This window comes from Camelus dromedarius, chromosome 2, assembly GCF_036321535.1.
Source record: "Camelus dromedarius isolate mCamDro1 chromosome 2, mCamDro1.pat, whole genome shotgun sequence".
In the NCBI taxonomy this organism is placed as follows: domain Eukaryota; kingdom Metazoa; phylum Chordata; class Mammalia; order Artiodactyla; family Camelidae; genus Camelus; species Camelus dromedarius.
Window position 1 is genome coordinate 118,180,260 of NC_087437.1, and position 14,306 is coordinate 118,194,565.

The 14,306-nt window shown below is 42.8% G+C and overlaps 1 protein-coding gene across 1 annotated transcript in view; it reads right to left on the reverse strand.

Annotated features, from left to right (window-relative positions):
* DSCAM (DS cell adhesion molecule) overlaps window positions 1–14,306 on the reverse strand; it is a 664,041-nt gene that overhangs the window by 527,310 nt on the left and 122,425 nt on the right. The window contains exon 4 of the mRNA XM_064477198.1: window positions 11,878–12,024. Coding sequence (XP_064333268.1) covers window positions 11,878–12,024 — 147 coding nt within the window. The remainder of the gene's footprint in view (window positions 1–11,877; window positions 12,025–14,306) is intronic.

A 14,306-nucleotide genomic window follows, 5' to 3' on the forward strand; every position in this document is an offset into this window, starting at 1 on the left:
TGAAAGGAAATAGCACCACCATTTTGATGGAAAAGATACTCATTCAGCATTCAGTCAACAAATATTTATTAAGCCTTATTAGGTACTAGGCATCATAATATTACACTTGAAGTCAATGGGAAGGGCCAATTTTAAATAAAATTGAAATGAAGAAAATTATTTGCATCCTAGACAGTTTCATCTATTTTGGGTTTTTTTGTTGTTGTTGTGCAGTATTGTTTCGAGAGATTTAAAGTCCTTAAACTTGTCCTCAAACCACAATAAAGTGCTTTCAGCAGATCAAATGTCCAGAAAGTTAAGCCTAGTTTGGATCATATCATATTTGAAAATATTTTATTTGCTTAAACAAGTTCCTACTCTCAAGTTAAGGGTGTTATAGGTTGTGTGTCAGTCAGTTGACAAATTTTCGTTGACTCATGAATTTATGTACTGCAGGAAACTGAAAGGAAGTTTTTAAAAACACAAATCTCTGTCTTTTAGAGGGGGGAATTGCAAGGTAGGATCTTGTGCAAGTTACTGAAATTCTCTGTGCCTCAGTTTCTTCATCAGTAAAGTGGGCTGATGAGAATAACCACCCATGGGATTGTTGTGAGGTTGTCAGACACAATCTGACACACATTGTCAGCTATTTAATAACCCAAATGTGTTGCAAGTGTTTAAATTTAGGTCCAAACCCTCCCTGCAAGCATATATTCTGATTTATCTGTGATGGTTAAGGCAAAAAATAAGATCATTTCATTGTAGTTTTTCGGTCATTTTACATCATCCAATTTCTGTTCCAAAAAAGTAAACATTTAATAAAGAGTTGTTTATTTTGTTAAAATTACTATTAGTTCAGTAGCATTCTAATGCTCTTCCACTGAATTTGTAAGATTTTAGATCATTTATCCATGACTTCTTCAGCCTACCTTGAATTTTAACAGCTCTTCTTAAATAGAATTATTTCTGCTTTTACTCCCTTCACACAAGCAACTCCTTTGTTTTGGAGCAAGGAGTCTTGACTACCCAGTTTCTGGAGTAGGAACATGTCAGATTGGTGGAAGATAATAATATCACAACGACGACACCAATATTTATGGCAAACGCTGTTCTAAGCACTTTACACACATCAACTCACTGAAATGCTACAACGTTTTACTATCGTTCCCATTTCATGACTGAGGACACTGAGGCACAGAAAAATTACGTGATTAGCCCATTGGTCTGTGGTGGGTCTGGAACACAGACCTACACCCTGGCTTCAGACTCCAGCCTCTCACAGCTAGAGATCAAGACCTGGCTAAATATGTAGAATTCATGGAGCACCTGTCCCGGCATTTCTAATCTTTAAACACTGTACCCAGTTCCAAAGAGAGGCAATCAGTTGTTGAAGTTCTCACAGCTGTGAAACTGGAACCCAAATCCAGACCTCCCTGAATTCAAACTCAAGCCCTCATGTAGACATGCCAAAATAGAAGTCTGGCAGAAGCCTGAACATATGACCCACCTGGGAAATTTTTAAAAGTCTGTTTTGGTTTATTTACTGTATTTGCTTATCAGCTTTTCTGAAAAGAATATCTCAACGAGGCTCTCCTGCATAGCCATGTGTGCTGGTTTTCAGTCTTCATACAGCCCAACTCTGAACAGTCAATACTATCATCATCCCAATGTTCCAGAAACTACACAGACTGAAACAGTCTGTAGTCTTCTCATTATGTCCCTGCGTGTGGACACAGCAATTCTCAATGCAATTTTCCAAATATGGTTCAGTTATAGACGTTCCAGTACTAAGTGACTGTTTATCCAATATAACTACGGTGACCTTGGAACTGACTTTGGGATTTGGGGTATTCAGGGAAAAAAGAATTTTATTGCATGTAAGTTTTCAGACCACTAATCATTTGGGAAATTTACAGTAGTCCCTTCTTATCCACAGTTCTACTTTCTAAGGTTTCAATACCTACTGTCAACTGCAGCTCAAAAATATTAAAATTCCAGAAAAAAAACTGTAACTTTTAAATTGTGCACCATTCTCAGTAGCGTGATGAAGTTTTACGCCATCCCGCTCCATCCTGCGTGGGATATGAATCATCCCTTTGTCCAGAGTATCCACAGAGAATGAGCTACCCACCAGTCAGTCACTTAGCAGCCCTCTTGGTTCTAGTAACCCTTATTTTACTTAACAGTGGCCCCAAAATGCAAGAGTAGTGACGCTGGCACTTCAGATATTCTCTTATTGGGCCTAATTTATTATTAAATGTTAACATAGGTATGTGTATACAGGAGAAAGCATAGTATATGTAGGGTCTGCTGCCCTCTGCAGTCTCGGGCACCCACTGGAATGTATCTTGGAGTGTATCCCCCATGGATGGGGGAGCCGCTATATTATTCATTCTTCCACTGATAAATAACACCCTTTACTTTAGAGAAGGGAAACACAGGACTCTGAGAAGCCAGATAATCCACTATATCTGAAAATAGAATCATTTCTCAAAAACAAGAGTGCTCACTGTGTCATCGCACTGCTTCATATCACCTTCTGTGGTATTACACAGCCCAGAACGTTGAGTAGGGAAGCACTGTAACGTGGGCTTCAGAAATTGCAGAATTAGATTCAGAAAGTGAGTTTATATGCATATTATCCACGTTAGTCATCTTGGGCTGCCATAACAAAATACCACAGACTGGGGGCCTTAAACAGCAGACATTTATTTCTCACAGCTCTGGAGGCTGAAGGTCTGAGATTAGGGTCTCAGCACAGTTGGGTTCTGGTGAAATCTCTCCTCCTTGCTGGGTACTCATACGTCTCTCTTCCTCTTACACAGTCCCGTTGGATTCGGGCCCAACCCTTATGACCTCATCTAATGTTAATCACCATCTAAAGACCCCCATCTCAAATATAGCCACACTGGGTGTCAGGCCTTATGAATCTGGGGGTGGCGGCACGATCCAGTCCACAGCATGATCTGAAAATGCAAGTCAAGCAGTTTGCCTACAGCCCCTAATGTCTTGGCCCTGGACCATCTTGATTCTGTCTCCATCCTGGCCTCCAGCCCAGTGTGACACACACAGCTGAAGGAGAGGCAGCTGATGGGGTGGCTGCCAGATGGCATTCTGACCCTGTGGGGCGGGGCTGGGGCCGCACAGGAACAGCCGGGGATTCACACTTCTCGTCACACTGCTGAGGCTTTCTGCTTTTTGTTTCCTTCCTTTTAAAATAATTTTTGTAAGGGTCTCCTTTATACACATTTATCAGTTGTCTATTCTGTGTCAAGCAGGAGGTATAAAGATATAAAATATGTGAAAGAGACAGTCAAAAGGAAATGGAAGTACTTGTTAAGGTAGTGGGCTGAACAGTGTTCTCCCAAAATTTCTTCCTTCCCAGAACCTCAGAAGGTGACCTTATTTGGAAATAGGGTCATTGCAAATGTAATTAGTCAAGATGAGATCATATTGGGGTAGGGTGGGTCCTTAATCCAAAGGGACTGGTGTCCTTATAAGAAGAGACACAGAGTCACACACAGAGGAAGACAGACACGTAATGACAGAGACAGAGATTGGAGTGGTGTGTCTACAAGCTAAGGAGCACCAAGGCTGCAGGAAGCAGCAGAGGCAGGGACAGACTGTGGAATAATTTCTCCCCTAGAGCCTCCAGAGAGAGCACAATCTTCCAGACATCTTGATCTTAGACTTCTGTCTCCCAGGGCTGTGACAATAAACTTCTGTTGTTTTAAGCCACCTAGGTTGTGATACTCTGGAAACTAATAGTCACTATCTGGAAAAAAAAAAAGTAACATGAGGGCAAATTCGTTCATGGTGCGGGAAATGCTGAGTCTGTGTTAGTTACGCTCTGCTGGAAATGGCAGGGGGTGGAGGGCAGGCAGTGGGGAGTAATCAAGCCCAGGAGAAAAGGAAGGTCCAAAGTCAGGGTCATCTATGTAGAAGTGATGGATGGAGCCTGGGAAAGGAATGACAAGAACAACAGAGAAAGTGGAGATTGAGAGGGGAAGGAAGTGAGGACTGAGTTTGAGGGTCAATTCACATTTCTGAGCAGGGAAGAAAAGATGTGAACTCAAGGAAAGAGACAGTGCAGAAATAGAGACAAAAAAGTCAGCCAGGGCAGTGTAGGAGGGCAGCTGATTTTAGCTTGAAGATGAGGATAATATAAGCAGTATTGTCATCACTGCCTGATAATATTTCATGAATGATCCAGCTAGTCTCTTCAACTTTCCTGAAATGAAATCTCACAAATGAGCAAGAGACCAAAAAATGCACTTAGGTCCAAATTACATCTGATTAACTCAGCTGACTGTCTGTTCCTTATGTTCAGAAAGAACCAAACATCACAGGTAGAGAACAGATCGAGGAGGAGGTCCCTAATAGCAGAACATAAAATGATACTGACATCCACGTGGAGCAAGGAAAGGATCTGGGTCAATGTGTTTGGGGATATTAAAGAATTTGGGGTGAGATCTAGCTAAAGCCTGTGACTATATGTCTATTAGGTAACAAAATCCTCAAAGTACAGATTGTCTTATTCACTTGATTTCTCCAGCATTTGGTGGTGGGCATATTCCAAAAGTGATGGTTGAGTGAGTGGAAAAAAATGAGTGAGAATAATGAGGATGGATCCATCCCTGATGGATAAGAGTGGTTCACTGAGCCTAGACTGTATGACTAGTAGGGTTTAGACTCAACACCTGCTTTCCTTCTAGGAGTCTGGAATCTGGGGACATTCCAGGCACTTGCCTACCTGATCAGCTCCCCCAGTAAAAACTTTGGGCACCAAGTCTTTAAAGAGCTCCCTGGTGGATTGTATTTTGTATCCACCTGTTGTCACTGCTTTTAGCCAGGGGAATTAAGCACATCCCCTGTGACTTGATGGGGAAAGAAGTCTTGGAAGCTTGCACCTGGTTTCCTCCAGACTTCTCCCTATGTGACTTTTCCCTTTGCCGATTTTGCTCTGAGTTCTTTCACACTGTGATAACAGGAAGACTATATGCAGAGTCCTGAGAGTCTTCCTAGCGAATGACCCAACCCCTGACACATGCATAAAATTAAAGTTCTATGAGATTAAATATAAGAAGAAAAAATTAATAACTTGGAAACCCGTTGGCTTGAGAAGTGGAATATTCAATTTGAGATTTTAGTATCCTCCTATTTTATCTTGAGGAGAACCAATGAAACCAACTTTTATCCTATGTGGAAACTGCAGCAAAAAAAAAAAAGGAAGCATTTCCCTATGTCACCCAGCTAATCTGAGCCAGAGCTGCAATTAGAAGCCATATTCTCGGAGTAATACTTGGAGTAGGAAATCAAGGGGCATTTTAGGCTGACCTAATGACCCAACAGCTTCAGCTTCAGAGCAGATGGGGTGTTTTACACACACACACACACACACACACACACACACACACACACACACACTCCCTCCCTCCCTCTCTCTCTCTCTCTCCAGAGATGCTCCAGGCTCAATCTGCTACTTACTTTCCAGGCTCAATACTTTCTTGGGGTTGTTTTCTTTGTTTAAATATAATGTTAACACATCTATTGCTAAAGGGTCTGTCTCCCTGTATCATGAGTTTAGAAGTCAGAAACATCATTTTCTTTTGTTTCAGGCTATAATCTACAATGCACAGTTTCTAATTTTGAGAATGGGAATTTGTCTTCTTCATGAATGCTGTTAGTAGGCTTTCTGTTTGCTCTGGGTCTTCCAGGGTCTCATTAGTGGGTCATTTTGGAATGTCAGGCTTGAGCTGCTGCTCATCTAAAATGACCTCTATTCTCACTGTCATGTGAACTTCCTCCAGATCTGTAAACAATCCTGTTTTTAATTACTTTCAGATGGCTGTAGAGTAACACGTAAAAACTCATTTAGTGAGCAACAGACTTAAATGGCAAAATTATCATCCATTAATGGCTTTTAAAAAGAAAAAGAACAGAACCCCCTCTTCCAGTAAACTTTCACCTGAAATATATTTTTCAGTTGTCCTACTCCCCAAAAATACAGCACAGTGAAAATATTATATCTCTCCACTTTTTGAATTCCAGTCTCCTGCATACCTCCTGTACTAAGAATAATTAATAATTAATTATTAATAAATAATAACTAGTATTAATAATAATAGGTCAATGGATGGAGAGAGAGTGATTTCTCTTACAGTTTCCACTTGGTCCTATAAATTTCTTTTCAGTGAATGTTAAATAAATGCTTTTTTAATTGTGGAATTCTGTGGTACCTTAAAAATCAAAGATGAAGCTTTCAGGTGAAGCTACAGGTCTGCTCCTTAATCATTTTGATGTTGGTCTCATTCCTTTTACTCATAAGCACATTGAGGGCAGAACTGGGTCTCATCACCATGGCAACCTGAGAAGCTATGTAGCAGATTGCCTTGAAAATGCCCAATGACTAGAAGTAAAAGTAAAATGCAAGTGCCTGAGAAAGAGGGAGCATGGGCTCCCAGAGCTGTGTGTGATGGTAACAGAGCCACAGGTCCTGCACCACCGACCACAGCATCACCCTCTCTGCCCCCAACAGCTGTGCTCCAAAGAGAAAAGATCACATCGCTGGTTTTAGTTTGTTTGCTGAAACGTGCTTAAAGAAAACCTTGCCTCATATCTATAATGTAATTGTTCTCCCCATCCTAAAATGCACAGACTTTCTTAAATGCTCACATCTTTTGTGAAACATCCCCTACCTCCTCAGGCAAAATCATTCCAAGGTCTGTGTTCCTGTAACGTTTGCCCACAGCACTCATACCCCACACAGTGCAGTAATCTCTCCCCGGAGCTCTCTAAGAGCAGAAGCCATCTCCCAGGGCCCTGGAGAGGGGGATGCTTCTTAAAGCACAGGTCCTACCTTATCTATGATGACCGGACCCAAATGCGGCATCCAAAAACCACAACAAATGTTTCATGTGAAGTGCTGGGCTGATGTACTTTGATATTTAATGTGGGCAAAAAATTGTTCACTTTTACCTGAAATACAGGACAAAGATAATCATCCTTGGACTTGAACTCATTGATCCTAAGAGATAAAATTCTCCTTGAGTCATCACCAGCAGAGGTGTTCAGATGGGAAATTGTCACAGAAAATTGGGCCAGCCAGTGCTAAAGAGGGAGGCAGATTCTCGGGGAACAGTAAAATGTCTGCTTTTTCTATTTTCCAAATCTGGTTACCCTTGGGCTGTGTCTTTGATGTTAATGTAACTAAACCCTCCGTAAGATTCTCAGAATTTTATCAGAGGAAACAGACACGGAATGCTGGGCTCTCTCGTTGCTGGCCTCCCTGATGGGGAAGAAATTCATAACAGGCCATTCAGTGAAGCTCCAACGTGAAGCTGGTGCTCTTGTGCTCCTGCAGGACGGGGGCCCAGGTACCTGCTCGGCATCAGCAGCACCCCCAAAGCACGTCCCCACCCAAACTACACCTTTTCACTGGGCTACAGTTGTATCTGATATTCAAAAGGTTCTCATTTTTGCTTAGAGGAAGAGCAGGGATAAGGGTGCTTTAAAAATGCTCTCAGACCTCACCACTCTCGTTTATCCTAGCTCATTTCAGTTAGGTAAGACAGCATGTTAACGGAGGACCTTGGATGCACAGTGTGTGCCCGGGCCTTAGACATTTGTTCCCCACACAGTTACAAGCCTTGGAGCATCTGCTGTGCCGGATTCCAAGAGTGAAGGTCAAGCTCGCAGTGAGTGCCCTGGGGTCAGGAAGGAGCCCAGGTAGAGATGAAGCAGGGACACGGCATCATCACAGGTGATGAGACTTTCCTTGCTCTGGTGGGGATTATGGGATTCCTTCCTTCAGTCCTGTCCCAGATGGCACCCCAGCTGCTGCCCACAGACAGAGTGGCGTAAACAACATACGCTTTCTTCCGACAGTTCTGGACGAGGGAAGTCGGAGATGTGGGTGCCGGTGTGGTGGGGGTGTAGTAAGAGCCTTCTTCTGGGCTGCAGATAGCCGCCTTTCACCACATCCTCACATGAAGGGGAGAGAGCTCTGTTCTCTTCTTATAAGGACACTAATCCCATCCCTGGGGCCCCACCCTAGTGATCACATCTCACCCTCATCACCTCCCAAAGGCACCCCCTCTCCAAACACCACCTCACTGGAGGTTAGGCCCGCAACATGAAGGACGCATTCAAGCTATAAGAAGACCACTGGAGTATTCCTTCCCAAGATTGTTCAAAATACATGAATGCATTTACATTCTTAACATCATTGAGCTAATGACCTCATATGACAAAGAGGCACAACTTGATTCCTGAGTCGACATTCAGGCCAACTCAAACCTGCCCTAGGAAGAAATCAATGCATGACCCAATGTGCACTAAGCTAATGAATGCCACTGTCAGAATGGCTAGTGACACCACACTGCTCCCATGGAAACCCAGACGGACCTTGGCTGTGTTCTCACCCCTACAAGAACGTAACCCAGTCATTTATTCTCTCAACCAAGATAAAGGGCAAAATTAGTAAGCTGTGCCAAAAGAAACCTTTTTATTTCTTTTTATAGGAATACAACCATGTTAATTTTTGTTTCATTAGAAAGGAATGACCAGACAACAGATACTCATTGACCTTAGCCAAGATTTACAAAGAGCCCTGGCTTCAAGCTCCAAGGCTCCCCTGATAATAGCAGCCCTTCACTGCTCTGCCTCCCCTAGGGGTGCTCTGAACCACGAAGCTGAGCAGTGGTACCCAACATCCTCACAGTAGACAGGTCTCACCTGCATGGGCCACTTTCCGCACCCTCTCCTGACTGACGTTAGCTCCGAGCTTTCTCAAGTCAGCCACCACCAGCACGCCTCTAATCCTACCCCCAAATCACTACTTAGGATCCTTACGCTGGCTTGTTTTGTGGCTGATTTAGTTCATTGCTTTTCTCCACCAGGAGAACCAGAACTAAAGGAAGTGGTCCATGCAGAGTCGGCGTGCTTCCTGGGACAAACTTCCCAGCCAGATTCACTATCCAGGGAAGGGAGAGGTGGAGTGACAGCCAATGACAATGACTAAATCTAAACAAGTTCAACAAGGAGCTTCAGGAATTATCAGCGTATTTACCAAGTAAAGACAAATTAACCTTTTACAGCCCATCTGCTGTGCATATAGCATCCAGATGGCTTTCCAGAACTCAGAGCCAGTTCAGGCAGGAAAAGTCCCTTGGTCCCTGGGACCTCTCTGCTGTGCAGTGTCTTCCCCTATAGTCAAGAATCCCCAGCGCTTCCCCCACCACCAGGCCTTTGGGACGTGTTGGAGCAAGGTCCCAGCCTCCTCCTCTGAGCCTCCCTGCCTCCTATGTGTGGCTACCTGTGCCCTGCCACAGTCTGGGCTCTGGACCCTAAAGAGAAATTCACTTAAACCACTCCAAACTGGTTTTTATTGAGTCCCACTCTTTTAACTATTTTTCCATTTCTAGTGGCTTCATCACCTCCTTCCCTGAGCATTTTTGCAGCCTCAGAGGATGGGGCTGAGGCACAAGAGGAGGGTCTGACTGTAAGCGATAGTAAGTCCCATTATGAGGCTTAATTCTGGACTTTCTACTTGCAGATTATAACATGGCTATGGGGCCCTGTTCTCAGGTTCAACTAGCTGAGTATAAACACCTTTCTCTTTCTTTCTGTATACTTCTCTCTCTCTCTCTATGCCATGTGGAGCATCTTGGGGACAACTTATGTCTGTTTAAATGGCTCACTTATAAACAAACAAAAACTTACTATGGATGTATTCCTTAAAGAGGCAAAAGCCTGTATAATATTGGTTTTCTGATACTTTTGTGAAAAAAGAAAAGCCCAGTGCTTATCCACCGTCCACGCTGTTGCTTTAAAAATTTTGCCAAAGGACAAAGTGCCAATATGATTGAGGAGGGGACACGGGGCCATCAGTTCTTATCAGCAGGATGTCAACTGTGTATTTGCACGTCAGCATCCTCTCCAAGCACCAGATACAAAACTCCTCTCGTTTTATTTTAATTAGGTTCATGTTGGAAGGAGAAAAAAGTCTATTCACATAGATTACAAAAAGGTGAAACCTGCATATAAACATACCACTAATTAAAGACATCTGGGAAACATAACAGATACAGATACCGATATAGATACAGATACATGACCTCATGGTAGATATTTCTGTTTCTCACCCAGATTCCCAGTTCAGGCACACTCCTTTCAGGCACATGTCTTACTGAAGTCAGACGTGGCCATGTGACTTGCTTTGGCTGATTAAATATGAACAGAAATGACATGTGTCATCTCTAAGTAGAAGCACTCAGAGACAGTTTGTAATTCTGGTAATTCTCCCCTGCTCTCGCCCCCTTCCAGGGCAGACGCTGAGGCTGCATCTTTGACGGCTGCTACAAGATGGTAGAGACTGAACAGGCCTAGACCTCTGAGTGTGGGAGACTGCAAATATCTCCCCAGCTTCTCCCCTTCCCCAAACCCACAAGCCCTCGCCGTGTACACTGAATGCTCCTGACTCTGCTTCTGGGCTCAGCCAGACCGACTTGTCATCAAATCTCTCCATCTGCGGTCAAGAAACTGAAATGGCCTCTAAAGAAGAGCAATTAAGGCCCTTAAGCAGTCAAAATCGGCAAATAAAGTTGTGCAGGTGAGTCTCTATTCTGACTATGGCAATCACATTTCAGGTTTTAAGCTGAGTATTTTTTCAGTATTCTAAGTTAACAAATTACTATGATTAATCAACATAACAGCAAGGAATTTATTGTTCAGTGAAGTGTGAGAGACTTCAAATTCACTGTGAAGATGATATTAAAGAAAGCCAAAAACATCTATTACTTCATAGTTTACTGTAATGCGCTTTAAAGACCAAAGATTTAATTTTTCATTTGGACTTTTTAATGGTTTAATGATTTTTTAATGTTCCTTGTTATAATAGTAACCTGTACTGTCTAGCAAATCAATAAGCCAAAAAACAAAAAAGCTCCATCACCGTGAGAGTTTAGCTCCAGTTTCTCATCTCTATAAGTCGACACAATGTTGGTAGTATCCATGAGTTACATTAGAATGTGTGTGTGCAGGCACAAAGACACAGAAAGAGAAGCAATCATTTATAACCTTTTATACCATATTCAATGCTCATTACGATTCTTGTCCAAAAGCAGCCAACAGTCATTATCCAAAGATGTGCAAAACAGGAAAACTGAGCATAGTACCCACCTTGGCCTTTCCCGGCAAGTAACAAGGAGCAAGAATTCAGCTTAAAAACCATGAGAAAAGAAGAGCCACAGATTCTTAGAAGCTAAATTTCAGCTGTATCATTTCTAGATACCAAAAATAAATGAGGAAATTATTTAGGTACAAATACTTATATACAAAAAATACAAAAAAATACTTATATTTGTACCTAAATAACATATTATTTATATATTCTATCTCACTATCAGATATATATACATATAGTATCAGATATATATATATATATATAAATCTCTCTCAGTATCAGTGCTGGATATATATTCTGAATAGAATGTTCAAGAAAGAGGCCAGAGATACCACACTGCTCTGAAGACACCTCAGAGAATCAGGACAGCATGAAATCAGGACTTCCATAGTTTCACGATATCAGTCCTCAGTATCGCCGAGGTCTCCCACAGACACAATCAACCTACCTCCCTGTACCTGGGAGCAGCAATAAAACCCAACTTTCCTAATATGCACAGTGAGAGAAGTGAATTTCCATCCATCAGTCAACTCACTGCAGAATGTCTGATTCGAGCTGCATAAACCAATATGAAACACTAATAACACATTTAATCATGAAACAGCATCAACCTTCAGCATACTAATTCTTAGTTATAATGAGCAGATACGTGGAGACCCAATCAGACACCCAGAACAAGCTGTGACTGACGAGCCTGGTAGCCCAGGGCCTACCTGAGATGAGTGAGACGGTGTCTTTCTCCCATGAGACGACGGTGATGTACGCCTCCACGGAGGAGGGGATAATGCACTTGAAGACCGCGACATTGCCTCTCATGGTTTTCTGGTCCTCCACACGGACTGTATAGGGCTCCCGTAAAACTGCAAGGCAAGAAGAGGATGCCGGTAACACACATATCCTCATTCTGAAAGTATCTCTCCAGAACATACACATTGTATCTTACATGGATTAACTGCATCAAATATATTTAGTGGAAAAATATTTAAGAAACCTACATTTCCTGACTTAAAGACCTTCATTCTGTTAACAATAAACTACACTTAGAACTAAAGGGCATGAGTATGCCTAAAAATAGTTCATCTACCCCCTAAGCGCATCTGGATGTGAGAAGTAGTTTCTTAAACAGAAGCTATGATGATAGGGAACTTCCCTCCATGTCCTCTGAGGACCAAGGGAGAAAAATCAGACCATCAAGAAAGAGTTAAAAAATCAGGACAGCAACCTCTCCTGGGAATCCTTGAAACTATGCAACAATTAAAATAACTCTTCATCAGTGAATTGTTTCACGACAGTCGCAAAGCAGTTTTGTAAACAGTCATTCTGCCCCCATCACTGAGGGAAGGATGCTGATAAGGGAGCCTGCCCAAACACTCCCAGAAAAGTGCTCCGAGGGGACATCCACAAACTAGAGGTCTGGGCTAGAGCACGGGAGTGCTGGGGTCCAGTGCCCATCCTGCAAGCCCACCTGCCTGAGTTCAAATCCAGGCTCTACCACTCACCCAGTGAGCAGTTCTCTTGCCAACTATATGATGGAGACTTTGATAAAAGTATTCACCGAGTAAGTCCATTCTGATGACTCAATCAGTTAATGTGGATAAAGCTCCAGAAACATGCCTGCCATGAACAGGCTGGGTAAAGCTACTTGGACCCACACCATCTCCCAATGTGGGGAAGACCATGGCCTCCAGGATAAGGAGACACTGGTGTGTCCAACCCAGGTTATGCCTCCCTCTAACTCTGTAAGTGTAGGTATAAGCCTTACCTCTCCAGAGTTTCATTTCCTCAAATTTGAAATGAGGGCGTTGGGATAGGAAGATTCCAAGGTCTGAATTCTAAAAGTCTATGATTTTCTAAGATATCCACAGAGACAACTTATCTTACCATCTAATCAGCTCTTAAAAAGTTTTAGTCATTTATGGGACAAATATGTGTCAAGAAAACTGGCCATGAAATTAATTTCAAAAGAAATGAATATATCAACAGAGGTAAGAGTGAGCTTCTGAAGGGAGATCTCCTAATGGGCAGACGTAAAGAATGCTCTAAAAGAAGTACTTTTAAGATCGGTGCTAGCTCCGTGGTTTGCTAAGTATTCCAGCATTGGAGAGTGTCATTGTTAAGAGTACTGATAAGAGGATTGATCCCAGTCCCATTTTTAACATTAGTATTTTGTATTTTCCTAAGTTGGAGAATTATTTTCATTCTCATCTCAAACCGGAGAGACTTTCAGAAGTTTAGGGATCTTCCAAGACCCTCATTCCTGCACTCTGTGTGCAGTGTGATGTGATGTTCATGTGACAATTCCACATCTGCAAGAGATCCATTGGGCAATGATTCAGGTACTCAAGGGCCTGACCCCAGAAACATCATTATACACAGAGGGGGAAACTGCCTGCACAGAAAAATACCTCGATGAACAGACCTTTGTGGAGAGTGGAGTCTATGGCCATAAGTTGGAAAGAGGCAACAGAGACAGGTGAACTAATCAAACTCATCAGTGAATAAGAATTTGCTCCTAGTGGACAGTGGGAGACAGAAAAGGCAGAGAATAGAAGAGAACAGGTCAGTGGCGAAGGCCTGCAGGAAGAGTCCATTATCCCAGGGACAGGGTCACCTAAGCAGGGGTATGAGTCCAAATGAAGTTTATGTGTCTGCATGATATTTGTTTGTAAGCTATAAAATCAATCCATCTCCCCAAACCTTCAGTAAACAAATGGCTCAGGTGGAGGAATTTTTAATGGAAATCAAGGAAAGGAGCCAAGTTCTATGTCTCAGCCAGGAGACAACAGAGACAAGAGAAAGTGCCCAGGTGGAGATAGAGGAAGTGTCTTTCCTCCACGAGGCCTCATCACAGGAGCCACAAACCTAGAGTTTGGGCACCTTCTCTGTTAGCATCCAAAGTCCCGCATCCTGAGAACCCTCAGTCCCAGTAACGTGCACACATACCATGGAGTGCCCTCTCCCTTTAGCTGACTATTGGCCTCACCAGCATCAGGACCACTGCACTGTCATAGTTAAAAATCTCTGCAACTGTTTCATCTCCCCATCTCCCAATCCAGCCCCAGATCTTCTCAAAGCAGGGATACTCCTATGGTGCACTGAACCCCATCTGCTCAGAATGGTATGTGGACGGAAATTCTCCACT